This window comes from Nomia melanderi, chromosome 5, assembly GCF_051020985.1.
Source record: "Nomia melanderi isolate GNS246 chromosome 5, iyNomMela1, whole genome shotgun sequence".
NCBI classification, from domain to species: Eukaryota; Metazoa; Arthropoda; class Insecta; order Hymenoptera; family Halictidae; genus Nomia; species Nomia melanderi.
Window position 1 is genome coordinate 10,207,841 of NC_135003.1, and position 18,458 is coordinate 10,226,298.

Consider the following 18,458-nt stretch of genomic DNA (forward strand, 5'->3'; position numbering starts at 1 on the left):
CGTACGCGAATCCCAATCCTACCAAAGACTCCGTTGATTCCTTTTCTATTAATAAAAGGGATAACGTTCAGATTATTTAGCTCATACATTGAGCGCGGACATTGGGTTTCTAAAGAGATAATGATCGCTCCTAGGAGGGAAACCTACGAACATAATACGCGAAGATTCCCTTGGGACAAAGAAGGACGTATTCCTCGGCAACCGCGCGAACAAAAGAATCTCTCAGCGGGGTATTCCCCAGAAACCAGTGTCTGACAGATCGGCTTGATCGCAACGTATTTCTTCGCAGTAAGTTAATAAAAATTATTTTTATCGTGATTAAAAGCAGACGACAGTGAGCAGGAGACGATAGAGACTTCGATAATTTTAATAATCTTCAATCTAATAGAACGGTTGATACAAAAATTATTTTTTACTCATTTAATCATCATTAATTAACTTTCGATTACTGTTTAATACATTACACTGTCAACATTTTAACCGGTGAAGCGTATTGTTTTAAGTAATTTCAGAATATTCGTGTGAATTTAAATAAAAATTTCATGTGCAAAGTTTCAGGAAAGGAAGGATTTAAATCCCTCCCACGTACTAAGCTAGCCTTTTAAAATTCTAACGATGTTTCAAGGGAAAAACTGAATCACCAGGATGACAACGCGAACGAGACTGTCAGTGGGACACTCGGTACCTGTATCCCCTACGTTTGTCACCCCAAAAGTGTCTTTCCAGTCGAACGCCTGGACAAAATGAGGAACCGTTCGCACGTGATAATGCAAATGTCAGTCCATCCCCTTTACGGCGATCACGAACTAGTGAACTGAGAAATGCTAATTACTTTCTAATACTTTTAATTCAATCCCGATCTTAACGCGGATTTTCGGTAGTGTGAAAAGAAAGTTCGTTCATCCCGATCGAAACTTTACATACTGAAAATGTTTACGCCACAAACGTCCCATGTTTTCGAGGGTGCAGCATGTAACAATAGAGAGATTTTCATCGGGGTCCGTTCGTCCACCTTTCTCATAAAAAAGCTAGAAAAAAGATAGGCGCGAAAATCCACGCGGAGCTTAGCCGACGAAACAGTCGAGCTCGGTTTTCACGAACGTAAAAAAACACGGTGCACTTTCACAATCGTTTCTAGAACAGCTGCAAGCGGTGGGACGCGTTCAATCCACGAGATTGAGGTTAAATTTCCGGAAGACTCGTTTTAATGCACGCTGACAAATGCAAGTGTACGACACGTCGTGGGTTGTCCATACGATGCAAAGAAATTCAAATGATGTAACATTTATTGCTTTTAAAAGTTAATGTATACACTCGGTGCATCGATCACGGAATGCGAAGATTAAGAAACTTAGATCTTGCGAAGCTGTTCAGTACACTGCATCTCAACTTTGGGAACAAGTGAAAAATGATAGTTACCTTTTTGCAGTTAAGTAACTGAAGACATTTATCAAGTTTGCTTGATGAACTTATCTTTGTTGTCACATTTTTAAATAGTACGCGTGTAATCGATTATTCTTTATTGAATAATTTTGATGAAGGTTTAATACAAAGACATATATTTAAATGGTGCCTAATTGTACTTATGAGGATTGCGTACTATTGAAATCTAAATTCCTAATAATTCATGTTCGTATAATGTCAACGGTAAAAGTAACTTTTAAATTTCTAGTAATTCATAAGTTACTTTTACCGTCGACATTTAATACAGAAGAATATTCTTGAAACTTGATTCATTTGTCAAAGCAATGCTTATTTCCAAAACCAACGAATGCTGAGAATATGAGAAACTATAAGAAGAGAGAGTACAGCCAATCTCACCGCTGTGAAAAACAAACCGGCCACCCATCGTTGATCGGTGCTCCATTATCTCCGGGCTGTCACGGCTTTAGAGGATTACACGTCGATTACGAGGCTCAATTTTAAACTGTCCGTTCCCCCTCCCCTTTTTCGAAGCTGGCAACCCTTTGCGGGTTACTCCATGGTTTTACAATCAGTCACCCGTGCTGTGACACGGCCAACGGCCCAACGAAGGGGTTGCCTCTTTCCGAAAAGCGGATTACGTTTCTCATTCGGCGTTCTTTCCCTTTCCTTTCGCACTCCAGATAACACATCGACGTTTCAGGATCGTTTTGAATCGATGATTGATCGATACTTCTTCGTCTTCTTCTTGGGGACCTTTTTTGTGCCACGAATGCCATGAATAGGCATGCTATGAAATTTGTTAGGCACATTTGTTGAATAAAATTTTGTTCACATCAAGGAAGCAGTATTTTCGGTAGCCACTTCTGGAAACTTAAATATAAAAAAATTTAACTACAGAATGTGGAAAATTATAGTTTCTATTTTCGAAGAAGAAGCGAGTACTTTTTTAGTAGAGGGAAAAGGAATTGTAAATAATCAAACGGTTTTTACGCCTTTTCGCAATAGCTCAACATTATTTTTCTTCACCCTCCGCGGCAGTTTTGCACGTCATTGTTTACTACTGGTGGAACCCCTTTCGGGTTTTCGGGGCGTGGTGGATTTTTAAAAGATGCCAGGTGGTTTTTGAGAATAAAATAACCGCAGGAACTTCACGGTTTTATTTGGAAACCTTCATTGGCAGTGACTTTCACCATTGAAACAACCGTTGCTTCAATCATTCCCATTATTTCTTATATAAAACTTCTTCATTGCGATGCACTGAAGTATTGCATTACAAAAAAATCCAATACAATGTCTGAAAATAATGAAAATAAGTATTAGACAAATGAATTCCTCAATACGCTTGAATCATATTTACAAAAATGAATACCAAACACTAACATCACTCACCAGTTTATTCAATGAACCGATAAAACCAGAGAAAGTAGCTAATACTGTATTGACCAAAGCATGTGAAGAAGAGACCCCTTCGGAATTAATGATGTTCTTGTGCACAAGAGCTGAATTTTCTGCAACTTCAGCAATTTCCTTTAGATCATCAAGTGTTACAACATTATTATCTGAGGTACCTAAATCTGCAAAGGAGGTATTTTATATCATTATTTTATATCATTTTGCAACATCGATTCTATGAATGAATCAGAAGAAAGTAAAACTAAAGAGAACAATAACCCGCGGAACCAGTGGCCATCGAAGGTGGAACTTGGACACGGTGAGCCAGACGAACCGAAAATCCAACGTAGCATTAGAAAGTACTTGATGCGTACTCGGTACTTTGAAATTTCGAAGAACCCCTCCAAGCGTAGACTGCCATAGGTGCCCCCAGGTTTTTTTTCAGTATGAATGATGATGTATGGATGTTGGCTGGGCGCTAGGGGCTGGGTAAAGGGTTCCATTGTTGCACACCCCCCTCTAGAACGAACCCCTAGCTCGGCCTTCGCGGGAGAGGCCATCGTGAAATATTGCCGGTGAGCAACAAACTGCATTCTGCAAGCTGTATACTGTTAATTTTATGCCGGATTTTTTCTTTCGACCCACTCCATCGATCCCCGCCACCCCTTTCACTATTTGGACTCGGTGCGCGACAATCGTTACCGCGGGAATTCTGTAAGGGCTAAAAACGCTTACTTTTTTTTGACACGTTCGCTACCAGCGTCGCATATCTGTGACGGCCGTAATCCTATATTTTACATAATGAAAATGAAATTAATCCTATAGATACTGTTCGTAGAAATTATAAACTACGACATTATATTTAGGAACTAAATCTCTCGTTTCAGTTTCATTTTTCTAACATTTTGTTCAGAAGATTTATTGGATCGAAGAAAGTATAATTGAGGATACTGTTACCGAAATAAGCGCTGATAGCGAACGTATTAATCTCATCGTGTGCTCGCAATTTCAATCGCCAATGAGATTTTAAAATACGAATATCGATGGAATATGAACAAAAAGTATTAAGAGTTAATGTATAATATTTAATGTAGTGTCTTAAACGAATGAATTATTTATTGCAATTTTTAAAGAATCGTTTCTAAAATTTATCCAAATACATGAAACCAAATAAAGCTGTTAACTGTAATTAACAGTGAAAGTAATTCGCAAATCTGTAGTTCCAACCATGAAACTGAATTTTTTTAGCTTTAATTAAGTGAAATTCAGAAATGAAGGGGTTAAGCGCGACGCGGAATGAATATTTCACCCTATACAGTTTCTAAGCCCGAGATTTGCAATTGGAGCCTGGAAAAGTGAATCGGTTGGAGAATAGGAGTAGAAAGGAAAGTGAGAACTTCGAGTATCGACCCCCGTTATCGAGGAGAACAATGCGGAACCGCAATTAATAGGGCCTGTAATCGGACGCCCGGCACACGCGTCTCGGCTCGGGATATGCAAATTCGATCGGACACGGTTTTAGAAATTCGCTTCGGCCCTCCTCGTCCGCCAACAATGCGTGACTCTATCGACAATAGGAAATAATAAACCGTGATAAATAGCCGGGCAAATACATACGACAATCGCGGATCTCCTTTCGAACGCGTCGCTCTCTCATCTTTCCTCTCTTGTTCACTCTCTGTCGAGCTCTTTCCTTGGTCGCTTCCAGGTGGACTGATTCATATTCCCGGACAAATACGCTCGGCAAATATCGCGCGGGGGTTGATGGGCTTTCTATGCGCGTATAAGCAAATACCAGCGTTAATTTCCTAGCTCACGTGTCCCCGGCTGATTTTTCAACGGCGCGTCGGGGAAAATTGTGGACGTTGGACAAACTTCTACGCTCCAGATATTATTTTGAGCATTCCGTGTTTGAACATTAATATTCGGAGATATTTTAGTTTCTCACATTGCTCGATTACTTTCCGGGCGTTTCGTAATAATCTAGTTATACAATAGAAATGTTACAAGTTAGAAAAAAGGAACTATTTTGAACGCTAACAATTATTCTTTCTGTGGTCAGATGAATGTTTTGATCTTTTTTAACAATGTAGTTCAGTAATGTACGTTTTATCGCGGTAATTAATCTCTACTCGCTACAAATTTCTATTATATTGTATAATTGGATTCGTGGAGGGATCAGAGCGACAAATGGAAATAAAAACCGTGCCGTGTGGACAATTCTAGAGGCTCGAACCTTGAAGAGGCAGCACTAATCAAAAGTGGTCCGCGGAGACAGATTGAGGGGCGTGCAGAAATAAATCAGCCCTTTGTTTTACGGCTCTAAAACGGCCGTTGGGGATTTAGAACGCGAAGTTATGCCCATTCACTCGAACACCCCAGCTGCAAGACCGAAATGGCACGGTTGCTTATTCAAAAACCACGTAATCGTTGCTGTCTAATTCGTGTTGCACGTATGTATAATGTCTTTGCGTTAAAAACGTGTAATAGATGTGTAAAAGGTACTACAAAATATTTTAAGAACTTTCATCTTACAAACCAAAAATATGCGTAATTAGATTTCGAATTTAAGGACTCAGGTATAGGAACTCATCATAGGATCCGCGTCAATTTTAAACATTATATCATGTTAAAAAATTCGAGATTATAATGATATTGTTTTTTGCGATGAATGCCAAGACGAACGTAATATCACAAAATCGTTTCCACAATTACCTTGAAAAATGATTATAGACAGACACATTTTGTACAAGCAAGCAGGAAGAATGGAAGAGATAATCGTGTAGATAGGTTATCAACTCGTTAATGGAAAAAAGGGTTAAGCCGTGAATTCTAGTAGAATTGATTCGAATAAATGTCTCCATGTCACGTACCGAATCCCCTGTGACTTGTCTGATGAAAGATACGAAATTCTGCGAACTTGTAATATTTTTAAAAATTCTGATAACCCCCCGTCTGTTATCTATACCAACGCTTACTGCTCCGTTAATTACAAAAATTTTTATTAGTGCGTAAAATTCCATCAGCCACACAAAAATTACAATCAAAATCAAAAAACCACTTTTAAATTGAGATAAATCCCCTACTACATTCTCCGATATTAAAAATGCAATTAAACCGTCTCGACAATGTTATATTATCATACACCGCGGTAACTGACCGAGATAGCAACACCTCGACAATTTATTCTTAGTCAAAATCAAGCGACACGTTGCAGTTTCATTCTTAGCCGACGCTCTAAATAAAAGAATACTTGCAATATTTCACAGTGACCAAACGTACTTCAACATCGTAACGTAACTCATCTAAAAAAAGCAATCACCCTTAACACTAAGTTCATCGAGCGGGTCATTTTTACTTATTCCGAACTTCATAAAAGAAATTACAGAAACCATATACATCTCTCTTCCGCTACTTATACTGACTTTTATCCATACATCTCTCAGTTTCATTTATAAAATCATTGTATATAATTATGTCGTCCTTCAAGTTGTTTTTTCAAGAAAATGTGTGGTTTTGTTCGCAACTCAAATTGACTAGTGCCGGTAGAGATGGATATATAAAAATGCCGGTAAACCTACTGTTAAACACGTCTAATTGAGTAGAATATCTACTGTTGCCTCGTGGAAAACGTTCTATTAACAGTGCTCATGGAATGCAGTTGCACTATCAGCTTTGCAAATGAAACGAAAGCTGCTTTCGATACCGAGTTTTGAGTACCGGCCGATAAAGTGTCGGTGAACCTAACCGCGACGCCGAAGAATGCCCCGATAATATATTATTATTGCGCGGGCGCGGGTCAATAATCGAGCACGTTGCCTGGCGACGGTGCTCCTGCTCTCGGCACAGCATCCGGAATTTCTTCTTCTGCGGCTACTCCTGCAGCTGGGATGCGCAGAAGTCCAGCAACCTTCGCTACATCCTGATCGGACCGGTTTCATCTCTCCTGGCTTCTGGTAGTTGCACTCCGCCTCCTAGGTGAGTCTTGTCATTGCTCGCTTGCTACATTTTCAATGCAATCTTCCAGTCGCCTCGCCATCGTATGTCTTGGCCTCTTATCAGGTAGACGACCTACGCTCGGATTCAGAGTCCAGAGTCAAAATTCAATGAACTTCTTCTCGCGCGCGTTCGCGTTGACCTGTACACCCGGCTACTAATTCAATTTTCGAAAACGTTGTCAGGCGGTTTTCGTACGCGCGAATTTGATTGTACAGATCTAAATTGTTTGTTGTACCTTTTCTGTCATTGTTACCGATACTTCGTGTACCTTTCACTGTGTACGTTCGTTGAGTATAGTGATCCAATGGTATTCATTCGTTTCTTTTTTTAATATATCGATGTGAGTGCTGTTTGTAACCGTGAATTTGAATCTGGATTCGGCCTTATGTGTTCTAACCCAGTTTCAAATCAAACGACGAAAAAGTGTAGAATATTTATCTGAGTATCGTGAACCGCGAGTGTATTATCGATACGATGTTTCAATGAAATTTTGTTATTCCATTTCTAGGTCTATTTTACAGTCCGCTTTAATGGTTCATTAGTTATGTGGGCGAAGAGTAGAAAGTTAGATAGCTACGGAGCATGTACACTTGAAACTGAGAAGGAATGCGATAAACTGAATGCAGGAGTGCGATGTTCCGTAGAAAGAAGGTTCGAGCAACTTTGTGGATTCCGATTAAACGACGTCTCCACTTTTGAAAAGCTGACTAGTTTCTTGTACCGACCGACCGATGCTGCCTGTTTAGGAGTCGTCCGAGCGCTTTTCGGTAAGTGATTTCATTCAATATTTCAAATATTCAATTCAGTAAGCATCGAATCTGCAACTCTGAGTTATCAACTAATTATATTATAAACTTTTAAATGATCAATCGTGAAATTATTCATTCACAAACGTTTATAACTGAACAGTATAAAATAACGTAAATAATAATGTTAAATCTTAAAGTTGATTCTGTCAACTCTAGTCACCAAGCTAATAGTATTTAATTATAGTTACTAGTAGTTAAAATACAAAGTATTATTACAGTGTTCTTACAAAATGGTTTCAATAAAAAAATTTGCAGGTCTCTGTATGGTATTAGACGTGGTAGAAGAAAGAGGGCTGGCAGACGTGGATATACGATGGGGAGATCCCTTGGAGTGTCATTTCCCATTAATTCACGGAATGAAACCTCCGTCGTTACCTTGGATCATAGCAATATACGCAATAATGTGGATGGGCGCGTTTGGAATAATGCTGGGTTCGCACTTCAGGCTCGCTTGCGCCTGTTTCGTATTCCCTTATTGGTACATCTTCGTGCTGAATAAAAGCTATTGGAACAATCACACGTATCTCTATGGAATCGTCGCGACTCTGCTCTGGGGTACGGAGGCTAACAAGTACTTGTGAGTTTGAAAGGAAATGTCTCGTGTGAATGCGAAAACTGTTTCGTAATCGGAGACGTCAGTCTAGATTTCAAAAGCGATTTCATTAACAATGGAAGAAACGATTCCTCGCAATGAACGTTTCACCTCGAAATTGATTTTAACACATTCTGAAATACACGAAATTAAGATATCGCTGAATTCATATAATTTGATAATCGTCGAATTAATTTATGACTGTTCACAGCGCACTAGACGCGAGTAAAAACAGGACCAAACAAACTACAGTGCCATTGTGGAATTATTTTATATTGAAGTTTCAATTCTTCACGTTGTACTTCATAGCTGGATTGAAGAAATCTGGCGCCGAATGGCTGTCTGGGTTTGCAATGACGAATTTGTCGGCACATTGGGTGTTCAATCCGTTCAGGTAAATATACAGAAACGTTATTTTATCATAATATCAGGATTGACGGTAATTGGATAATGGACGATAATAGAAACATCGGTCATTTGGGGATAATGAATTTTTCTTATGATCTTCGGACGATTAACTTCTTTTTCAACTTTTACGTATCAAAAAATATCTTTGCAGAATACTTCAGTAATTATTAACTTATTTCAATATTTCAGATTACTCTTGACTAACGAGCAAATCGATTTCTTTATAGTTCACTGGTTCGGTTTCATCTTTGATTTGATGGTCGGATTTTGTATGTTGCTCAAGAAAACTCGAATCCCCGCCATGATTCTCTGTACGACTTTTCATTTAATGAATTCTAGATTGTTCAGCATAGGTAAAATATCCATCTTATCAAATTCTAAATAATCTTTGTTTTGTTAATTTCTCGTCACACTGTGGACTGATCGTAGAATTTGTTTCCAGGAATGTTCCCATACGTTTGTCTTGCAACAATGCCACTCTTCTGCGACGCTAACTGGCCACGAAAATGCATTGCATACTGCAAAAGAAATTTTTCAATGTTTACACGAAAACAGGTCATCGAAAGCTACGATGAAACGTCGGTAAATGAATTCAAAGATATGCCCGAAGAAGAATCTTTTTATACAGCATCTTCTGAAGGATCAACTGAAAATATCCTCAATTTACAAACAAACTTCACTTCGCGAGATAAAGTCGACTTTGAAAGAGACAATAGATTAATCAGTTCAACTGCGAAGCAAACAGATGCACTTCAAACACTGAAACAAGAAGACAATGGTATCAGGGCTGTTTGCAAGAGTACGAAACAAGCCAGAGGTGCGACGAAGAGGCAAAAATTTGTTGTATCTCTTTTACTCTTTCACATGGTCTTGCAATTCTTCCTTCCGTACTCTCATTTCATCACAAAGGTATCGTCTGTATCGATGCTTTTGTAAACATACGTAGAGATTAAATCTTTGCGATTCTAATTAATCAAATCTGAAGTGATTCGTACGAATTCGACTCGTTCGTTTAAATTGCTTTTTTTCTTTTTCTTTTCTCAAACTCCTCCATCTCTAAAATATAAGAACAAATATTAAGTAAACACTTCAATGCACCATTCATTATTTTCCTGTAATATAAATATTCATTATCTGCAGGGTTACAATAATTGGGTACCAGGAATGTACGGATATTCGTGGGACATGATGGTACATACTTGGGACGCCATATTGGTCGAAATCAAAATCCACGACAATCTAAGCAACGAAGATCGATACTTGGATCCCAAAGTGTGGGTGCAAACTGATCGATGGGAGAAACATGGCGACATGGCCAGACAATATGCTTTCTGTATAAAGGTAAGTGTTACCTTGGTTAATACATTCTTATTGGAAATTAATGTAAATTTTAAAACTATTTGTAAAAACATTTTAAATATTTAAATACGTCGACTTTTTTTTAATACATAATTTTACTCATATTTACAGGACAACTTAATAGAGCAAGAGAAGCATATGTGGAAGAATAATCATCAATTCAGAAAGACAACGAAATGGTCACGTTTATCGACGAATCTGAGCATCTACATCGATGTGTGGTATTCCTTGAACGGACGATTCCAGCAAAGAATGTTCGATCCTAATGTCGACTTGCTAACGGTTGATTGGCATCCGTTGAAGCCCATTTCGTTTCTAATGCCACTCCTCACACAATATAACTCATATAGGTACGTTGTGTTCTAGTAGCACAATGAAACATTATTATATCGTAACACATATAATCAGTGATGTTATAAATCACATAATACTATTAAACTTATCAGTCGCGTGAATATCTTACAATCGAGATTCTAACATTCATTTTCTTCGATGAATAAGTGTTTCAAAAATTCAAATGTCTTGTATGTAAAAAAAAGTTATTAATAATATCAATTAAATGGTATGTAGGTACAAATTAGAAAAAATTCAGCAATATGTATATACGTGGTCCAACGACACCAACGTTCTTTTCGTCGCTGATTTCCCAGGAATGCACCTGGACAACTACATCGCGAAAAATTTCACGAACGTCAGCCTAACTGTGCTCGAGGGTGAAGTGGCTTATAGCGATGAGGATTATAAGAAAGGTGTCATTTTATCGAAGGAATCATCGATTCGTGTGAAAACAGAACAATTGCATCGAGTGAAAACGACAAGCGCTTATCCGGCTTGTTACATGTATACTTATAACAAGGAACCATCTGAAACAGACGGGTACTTAAATTATTTATAATTCTTCTTAATATGATGCTAAATTAATTCCTTAAATATCAATTAGTTAACATTTCATTTGTATTGTTTCGTAGATCAATCGATGTAGATTCACGAGAGGCAACGTTTTCAATTACTAAGGAAATTAATTACAAAATCGAAGCCTGGTGGCGATCTCTGAATCACATATTAAACTCATTCTTCTATTTAGTTTACGACGTGCCCATGGTGCGGAGAGTCCACATCAACAAACAATGAAGACTGCCATTTGTACTGCACAAACTGATCTCTGAACACTGTAATTGCTTTTAAACGATAAGTGAAGATTACAGAGAATTCATTTTCGTACACGAAGAAGCAAACTATATTAAGCTCAACGGAAAATTACGTTTCCATGAACACGATAAGTCGAATACATCTGAATGATTCCGAAAATCATTCAACGGAAAAAAAAATATAAACCAATTATGATTAACAAGATTTATCGACAAACAGTTTTCGATGCACAGTGCATGTAATGCCTGAGTATATTTAAAAAAAGAAGTACAACATTTAATTGTATAACACACTGAGACTGAAGAAAGAAATATCATTACAACTTAGTAATGATTTTTAGTGAACAATATAAATCGTTAATAATATATTGTACTGTATAAAAAGGAATGGTGATTTTAAAGGGTAATTTCATTAAGAACTTTTTAATAAAGAAATCTGTATCATACTTTCCCGTCAACAACCGAAAACCGCGAAGTTATCTCGAGACGTCGAACAGGCAAGGATATGCGATTAAATAACATCACATTAATTTATTCATTTATAAAATCATTAAGATAAATAGCCAACAACTTTCCACATTGCCATATAATAATATGTAGAAATAAATGAAACCTGTATAAGCCGGAAAAATCATTCGAATTGACTCATTCAATTGATTTTTAAGTAATTAATAAATAAAATAGGAAATTGCTAAATAAAAATCATAAACAACATTTTTACTTTGAAACACAGCAACATGGGTAGTAGAAGTAAATTTATAAGAAACTATAAAGTAATCATTTTGACTGCTTCCGTAGCTGCAATATTAATTACACGTCCAAAAACGTTCTAGCTAATCGAAGGTACTTAATTTGATGGTTAAAATTGAAAACAAACCAATGCTTTGTATTCACTGTCCTTCGATAGTCATTCATTCCGCCATTAACGCTTCGTCGGTGAAGATTTTGGCACTTGCAACGTTTAGCAATCCGCCACTCGTTATTTAATATATTTTTAACAAACTTGAGGTTGTAACAGACGCTGAACATGGGTCTTCCGCGGGTTTACACGCTTAATGGGATGCAATTAAACGATTATTCCCCTGAAATTCGCTACAATAGACGGCAGAATAGTTAAGAGAAGCCGATAGCACTCGTATCACGGGCGTTTAAGCCTTTTCGTCTGATAAGTTGAAAGTAAATGCATCCGACGGATCTGATAATTGCCGCAGTGTCGTACGAATCGTCCGAGTAACCTCGCGTACATACGGTTCGCGCCTGAAGAATCACGTTTAGACTGAATTGCGCAACAAACAGCTGCCATCTGCGATCGTTTATAACGCTATATTTGTCACATTTTATCGAACGTGTTATACGGTTAGGCATTGCGTTCGATATTACACAGTGTCTTATCATGCACGAGTAATAATTATCTTTTTTCTACTATCATTATACATTCCGTAGTACAATCATTTTGACGCGTTTATTAATAACACTGCGATTTTCACACATTACGTGCGGGCCATTTTGTTCATTTCAACGTATATCAGTTTCATCCAATTCATTTATTTATTCTACAACACGTTTTCGAGAGATTACATTACAAATAGAAATACTTCCAATCATGAACAAAAGTAATCAACTATCTACTTTTATCAGAAATTTTAATGAAGTTATACAAGTATTTATTTAACATTACTCGACGGTACATGAAAATAGTGCTTTTACGTTTTTCGCATACAATGTGGTAATATCTGCAATTTCTATAGTGATAATGTAGGTAGAACTAATCGGCTTGGATTTATTAACAATATCATTGCACACTGCAGAACTCAGATCAAAAACTAAAGTTTGTAATTTCAAACATTCATTTCCTTTTGCTCAACTTCGATAAGTTTTCGGCTGGTAAATATTACAATTTAGTAGTCCTTAAAAATCGGAATTGTTAAACATACTCGAAAACATACTTTAAGCGATACTAAATTGTTACCAATCATAAAGTATTATTTCCTTAACAAATAAAAATTTCCGTGGAAAACAATTGAATATAGACGAACAGCATAAAATGTTATCTTTCTATTACCTTTTATCAAGCATTTCAATTCACAAACTGTAAATATATTTATCTTTACAACACACGTTAAACTCGACAGTTTCAAGATAAAATAAAACGCGCTACTTTGTTGCTTGCAGGAAACACATGTACTTACATGGAATCAAAGACTTATTGGTGTCATCGGAAGTAACAGTAGAATTGAGTGGAGGGGCAGCGAGTGCGTGAATTAACTATGACTATCATTTCTCGTATGATGACTATTGCTGCAACGCTGGTATAGCCATACCTGATCGAAAATCTGCTTATCTAGACACGTGACAGAGGAATCGGGAGATCGTCAGCCAGTCACTTGGATGAGCTCGCGTTGGTTTTGTCGAAGTCAACGTTGAAAAATGTAACGAAGTGCTGACTGTCGTTACCGACGAAATCGGTATCGCATAGTGAACGTGGGTCGATAAGAAGAATAGTTGAACTACTACACGTTAAAGACCATTCATCGATAAGTGTTCGGGTGCGTTTAACAAATAGGGGACTCGGCAAGGCTGCTCGTAACGTGATAGTGAACGCAGAAGAATGTTTTTGAGAAGCAAAAATTATATAAACTGGATCCTCGAACAATAAAATCACAAGTGACCGTTGAGTGAACCGATAAGTGAATATGTAATCGATCTCAGATCTGATATAACAATCGGTTGGTACTTACGCATGTTCTAAGATACCATTTACGAATTGTTTTCACGGTGCTCGAGTTAAGTAAATATGTTGTCTGAAAAAAACGACGCGCGCTAAGGTGTACAGCCATTGAAACGGAAACCGTAATTAAAACAAAGATATAGATGTGCGCCAGATTAGAGCGTATCGGGTTAATTAAAACTTAATCGCTGTAGTTATCACAAAATATTGTTTTATTTGCTAATAACTCCGGCATTGTATTTCACAACAATCGATTAAGTATTTAGTGTTTAATTTAATTATAGATTTAGATAGTATTGTTGGTACAGTTACGATAATAGATTGAACTTTTAAAACGTGTACGGGTTGTGTACATTATACAGTTATCGTTTTGCTTTCTAATTTGAAGAAAGTCAAATATTAATTTGAATTCCAATGTACCGATGAAAATTCATTAATTGATTTCCTTTTAATTTTTAGAAGGCAACATGTCCGAGGGCTCGATGAAGGCAAAGGTCGCGGACCCTCTGTTGGTGGCACTGGACAGACTCGGATGTGGGTCCAATTTTCTATGGATAATATTCATTTTCACGCTCACTCCGACGATATTTAACGGAATGCATTCGATGTCGTACATTTTCATTGCCGAGGTAAGCGGGACGTATCATAATTTCTTAAACAAATATTTGAAAAATAATAATAATGATGAAATATTTTAGATGATGTCACATTTCGAAAGAAAAAATCGTGCTCTCTCCACGTGTCTTTAAAACTTATGAACAACTTGTTCGCGCGTAATACTTTGCAGAAATAATTAACAGATTTCGTAAAATGTAGGTTCCCACTCACTGGTGTAAGGTTCCGAGTCTAATCGCCGCAAATTGGACAGATGAGAGAATAAGGAACATTTCTTCAGCCACTTCGTGCACTATGTACAATTACGATTATGAACATTTTGCACAGATTGGATTCGAGAAAGCTTTAGAATACAAGAACAATAATTCTTTACCAGAAGAGATAGCTTGCGCAGAGAGGAGCTTCGCGCACGACCTTGATGGCACTTCATTTGTCGAAGATGTGAGCAAGATGTTATGCAATTAGTTCGACCATTATTTAAACTGAATTCTTAATTTTGCACAATTGTTTCTACGAACGTATTCTTCTAAAATAGCATATTGCTTAAATATGGCACACAATTTATTAAATAAGATCACGATAAAATATCTTTCGCCTTCGATCATTATTTATGTTTCAATTAAATTTCAGTGGGACTTAGTGTGCGATAAAACAGCAGCTCGCTCGAGCACTCACATGGCCCTGTCGCTCGGTAAATTGTTGGGCAGCGCATTCTTCGGAGTTTTTGCTGATAAATATGGACGTAAAGTCAGTTACGTGATTGGTATAATATTGTTGATAACGTCCGGCCCAGCCGGCGCTATTGTCCCATGGTATTGGGGTTTCATGATCTCACGGCTTTTTAATGGAGCAAGCCACGCTGCGATCCAGTATTCGGCATTTACGACACGTGAGTTATGATCTATGCATGTTCAATGTTGCAACGCCTGTTTCATACATAATCATGTAATACTAATATAGTACTTCCATAATAAATGGTATGCGTGTAGCAATATAAGCACTTAGAGTGCGCAAGATGCGATATGAATTCATAATTCATTATCTCCGTACCGGATTAAATAACAGTACCTTCATTGCATCATGGTGTAACCTGCCTTATTATACTTATTATCGACAAAACGATACTTTAATGTCCCCTCTCTTATTACCGACAAAATACTATTCCGAAAGTTTCCTTTCACATCGTAATTAAGCAAACGTCTGTTCATACTTGTTGCCGGTGTGCATGTGTATGGCATAGTGAACGGTCGAGCTTGTAATAAATAGTTAATATTCAGGCTATTTCGGAATTCTAGGCAAGGAAGTGGCTGACCAATATAGATTACGGTTCAAAATAGTATGTACCAGAAGATTTTCAACACATGTTTAACATAGCATTCTTTCCGTGGTGTTCAATCAGTTGTTTATACGATTTCATGAAATGACTAAAGTGGACAGTATATATTTATCACTGGTAAAATCCATAGCAACGTGGACATTCAAACATTTTCATTGGTACAGTTACAGAAGTTGCGAACGAGAAACATAGACAGTGGATGGGAATCGCTTATAACATAGGTTATGCCAGTGGAATTGTCATTATACCGGGCGTTGCTTATTTCCTGCACGAATGGAGACACGTGCAATGGGCGATTTCCTTACCAGCCTTATTACTTCTAATACCCTTATGGTGAGCTTCTAAATAACTCAATTGAACGTTTAAATAAATTAAATTTCCTTCCGTTTCGAACTGATTCTAAGACATTATACTCTTATTATTATTCTAAATGATAAATTTGATAAAAATTGAAACCTTTTGTAACTTAGAATGCACTATACCCCAGGCTATTTATATTTAGACTGAATATCGATAATTTGAGTACTATTTCAATAGTAATTTCAAGCTGGACATATTTAGAATGCTACTAATTTTTTCTTCTGGCTGTATCAGAATCGCTGGTATGTCCTATATACAAGGAACAACTGATTTTATCGAAGCTGTATAATAAATTGTGGAATGGAATTTCAGGATCATGCCAGAATCGCCAAGATGGCTGATAGCACACAATCGTCGAAGCGAGGCGAAATATTTGATCGAGAAAGCGTGCAAGAGGTCATCCTCCTCATTGGCAAAAACAGAATCATCTTTATCCATGCATGAACAAGATTTCAAAGATTCGAACGACTCGATTGCAAGTAACCAGGACTCTAATAAGGGACGATTAAGGAAAGACATCAAAGGCTTGCACGTTCTGGTTAGTAACAGTGAGTTGCGCAACAGACTCATGATCACGAATTTCAACTGGATGACTGCCTCACTCTCTTATTACGCACTAGGTAATGAATATTCAATGAATAATAAATACTTCTTAAAACACTTTCATTTTAAACAAGCCTCTCATAAATATTCCAGCATTAAATGTGAATAATTTTTCTGCGGATCGGTATATTTACGTCCTGATTATGGGATTGACTGAAATACCAGCTTATTTAATACCGACGCCAATATTAATGGTTATTGGACGACGACAAGGAAGCGGTTCTTTGTATATCATAGCAGCAATATGCTTATTAAGTATTTTGACAATACCTACGTCGAATACGGGCACGATCATGATCATAGCCCTCATTGGAAGGTTCAGCGCATCAGCTGCTTATGGGATCGTCATTTTGTACAGCTCGGAGCTGTTCCCTACGGTAAACGTGTAAAAATTGTATATTCTTCCCTTGAAATTCATTCTTCAAAATTCGCACAGAATTTGTGTGTTATGAATAAGTTTCGAAGAATTTACTAATATATCTGAAAAATGATTGATTATTTTACATGATTCCGTTACTGTGAAAAATGTTCCTGAGTTTCCAAAGATACATTTCAAAAATTCGTATTTTAAATACTTTCCATTCATTCTCATTCCAAGTAAACGAAAGGAGTCACTAGAATGAATGTATAATTACTCCGTAGATGTTTATGCAAATGTAAATACTTACGAGACAATGTTCAGCAATAAGAATTAACACGTTGACTGTCACGAGAATTTCGAATGTTTTGTGTAACAATACATATTCTTTCATAACAAAGGCAAATGGTATTAGAAATAAATATTAACGACTCGGTATCACAGTACACGTGTTACACTATTATTTAACTGTTTATGTTACTAAGTATTTTTATTCAACATCAGTTTTCTTATTGTAATTGTATTTAAGCAATTTTGAAGCTTCGGTAATTGATGACCACCGTGGCAGTCAACGTGTTAAACGGAAATGAATTCACCGTATTAAATGTTACTACAAGGTGCTAAACGGAATGAGAACATTATGAATTTTGAACAATTGTGTACGCTGTAAATGCAAAGTCCCGTAGTCTATTTACGATAATGGCCTACTTTGACGATTGTTGTCCGGAACAGGTGTGCAGAAATTCCGCGGTCGGGACAAATTCAGCGATGTCGCACGTCGGGAGTATAGCTGCGCCTTATGCAGCCGATTTGTTGGGCGCTGTTGTGTGGTGGGGGCCAACCACTTTGTGCGGCGTTTTCGCCCTAATGGCCGGCCTTCTGTGTCTGATACTGCCGGAAACTCGTGGTAGACCTATGGCGAACACGGTCGACGAAGAAATTAGGAATGACCGAGAAAACGTCTCCTTACGTAACTGCTATAAATGTTCGTGATGTGTTCACCATATTTTATTACTATACTCTAAAATTATTTGTTACAAAACGTAGCATTTATAGTATTCACGTCAATGTATCAACGTTCGTGCCATTTTTGTAAGAACATTTGATAAGACACTATGATGTTTTGTACGTGGAATTTTCAACTGATTTTTGTATACACGGTTATCATTTACATGTGAAATATTTTAAGAAATAAAATTAATCTTCCAATTTGCAATAAAGAGGGGAGAATGTGTCTTTTAATTGGTTTTATGATTCCTTTCTACAGTCCATTTATTCGTATATACAATAATGAATTTTGAACAGTAAACTGGCATTTTATTGATT

General features: G+C 37.2%; 3 protein-coding genes and 1 long non-coding RNA gene across 8 annotated transcripts; 3 read left to right on the top strand and 1 right to left on the bottom strand.

Annotated features, from left to right (window-relative positions):
- Positions 1 to 1,613: 1,613 nt before the first annotated feature.
- Positions 1,614 to 13,748, bottom strand: LOC116430838 (uncharacterized). Of its 3 annotated transcripts, XR_012998588.1 has the most exons (5): positions 13,322 to 13,748; positions 3,097 to 3,411; positions 2,815 to 2,999; positions 2,368 to 2,719; positions 1,614 to 2,295 (listed from the first exon to the last, which is right to left on the bottom strand). It is a non-coding gene; the product is annotated as an uncharacterized LOC116430838 (long non-coding RNA). The 3 variants fall into 3 exon arrangements; XR_004235801.2 differs by lacking the exon at positions 3,097 to 3,411; XR_012998589.1 differs by lacking the exons at positions 1,614 to 2,295; positions 2,368 to 2,719; positions 2,815 to 2,999; positions 3,097 to 3,411 and adding an exon at positions 7,839 to 9,681 and having other exon boundaries at positions 13,322 to 13,433.
- On the top strand, positions 6,664 to 13,451 carry GC (gamma-glutamyl carboxylase). 3 transcript variants are annotated; one of them, XM_031985455.2, is made up of 11 exons: positions 6,664 to 6,795; positions 7,325 to 7,583; positions 7,881 to 8,202; positions 8,429 to 8,611; positions 8,815 to 8,978; positions 9,068 to 9,534; positions 9,766 to 9,966; positions 10,096 to 10,334; positions 10,555 to 10,860; positions 10,953 to 11,535; positions 13,305 to 13,451. In XM_031985455.2, exons 2-10 carry the CDS (start codon positions 7,361 to 7,363, stop codon positions 11,113 to 11,115), a joined length of 2,268 nt encoding a protein of 755 aa, XP_031841315.2. In that variant the 5' UTR covers positions 6,664 to 6,795; positions 7,325 to 7,360; the 3' UTR covers positions 11,116 to 11,535; positions 13,305 to 13,451. The 3 variants fall into 3 exon arrangements, with proteins under 3 accessions (XP_031841315.2, XP_031841318.2, XP_076223796.1); XM_076367681.1 differs by lacking the exon at positions 6,664 to 6,795 and adding an exon at positions 6,806 to 6,879; XM_031985458.2 differs by lacking the exons at positions 10,953 to 11,535; positions 13,305 to 13,451 and having other exon boundaries at positions 10,635 to 10,842.
- A 579-nt stretch (positions 13,749 to 14,327) lies between the features above and the next one.
- On the top strand, positions 14,328 to 16,148 carry LOC116430836 (organic cation transporter protein-like). Its single transcript, XM_076367842.1, has 4 exons — positions 14,328 to 14,489; positions 14,803 to 14,916; positions 15,106 to 15,238; positions 15,976 to 16,148. Exons 1-4 carry the CDS (start codon positions 14,328 to 14,330, stop codon positions 16,146 to 16,148), a joined length of 582 nt encoding a protein of 193 aa, XP_076223957.1.
- Positions 16,149 to 16,319: 171 nt separating this feature from the next.
- On the top strand, positions 16,320 to 18,350 carry LOC143174517 (organic cation transporter protein-like). Its single transcript, XM_076367682.1, has 4 exons — positions 16,320 to 16,413; positions 16,484 to 16,791; positions 16,868 to 17,151; positions 17,865 to 18,350. The coding sequence occupies exons 2-4, from the start codon at positions 16,488 to 16,490 to the stop codon at positions 18,123 to 18,125; spliced, it is 849 nt and encodes a 282-aa protein (XP_076223797.1). The 5' UTR covers positions 16,320 to 16,413; positions 16,484 to 16,487; the 3' UTR covers positions 18,126 to 18,350.
- Positions 18,351 to 18,458: the final 108 nt, after the last annotated feature.

Bases quoted from the DNA above. Each gene is read 5' to 3' on its own strand.
- GC (XM_031985455.2), top strand. From the start codon at position 7,361: ATGTGGGCGAAGAGTAGAAAGTTAGATAGCTACGGAGCATGTACACTT. The intron at 9,535-9,765 runs GTATCGTCTGTA...CATTATCTGCAG, and splicing joins ACTCTCATTTCATCACAAAG to GGTTACAATAATTGGGTACC. The intron at 10,861-10,952 runs GTACTTAAATTA...ATTGTTTCGTAG, and splicing joins GAACCATCTGAAACAGACGG to ATCAATCGATGTAGATTCAC.
- LOC116430836 (XM_076367842.1), top strand. From the start codon at position 14,328: ATGTCCGAGGGCTCGATGAAGGCAAAGGTCGCGGACCCTCTGTTGGTG. The intron at 14,917-15,105 runs GTGAGCAAGATG...ATTAAATTTCAG, and splicing joins GCACTTCATTTGTCGAAGAT to TGGGACTTAGTGTGCGATAA. The intron at 15,239-15,975 runs GTATAATATTGT...TCATTGGTACAG, and splicing joins TAAAGTCAGTTACGTGATTG to TTACAGAAGTTGCGAACGAG.
- LOC143174517 (XM_076367682.1), top strand. From the start codon at position 16,488: ATGCCAGAATCGCCAAGATGGCTGATAGCACACAATCGTCGAAGCGAG. The intron at 16,792-16,867 runs GTAATGAATATT...TAAATATTCCAG, and splicing joins ACTCTCTTATTACGCACTAG to CATTAAATGTGAATAATTTT. The intron at 17,152-17,864 runs GTAAACGTGTAA...TGTCCGGAACAG, and splicing joins GCTCGGAGCTGTTCCCTACG to GTGTGCAGAAATTCCGCGGT.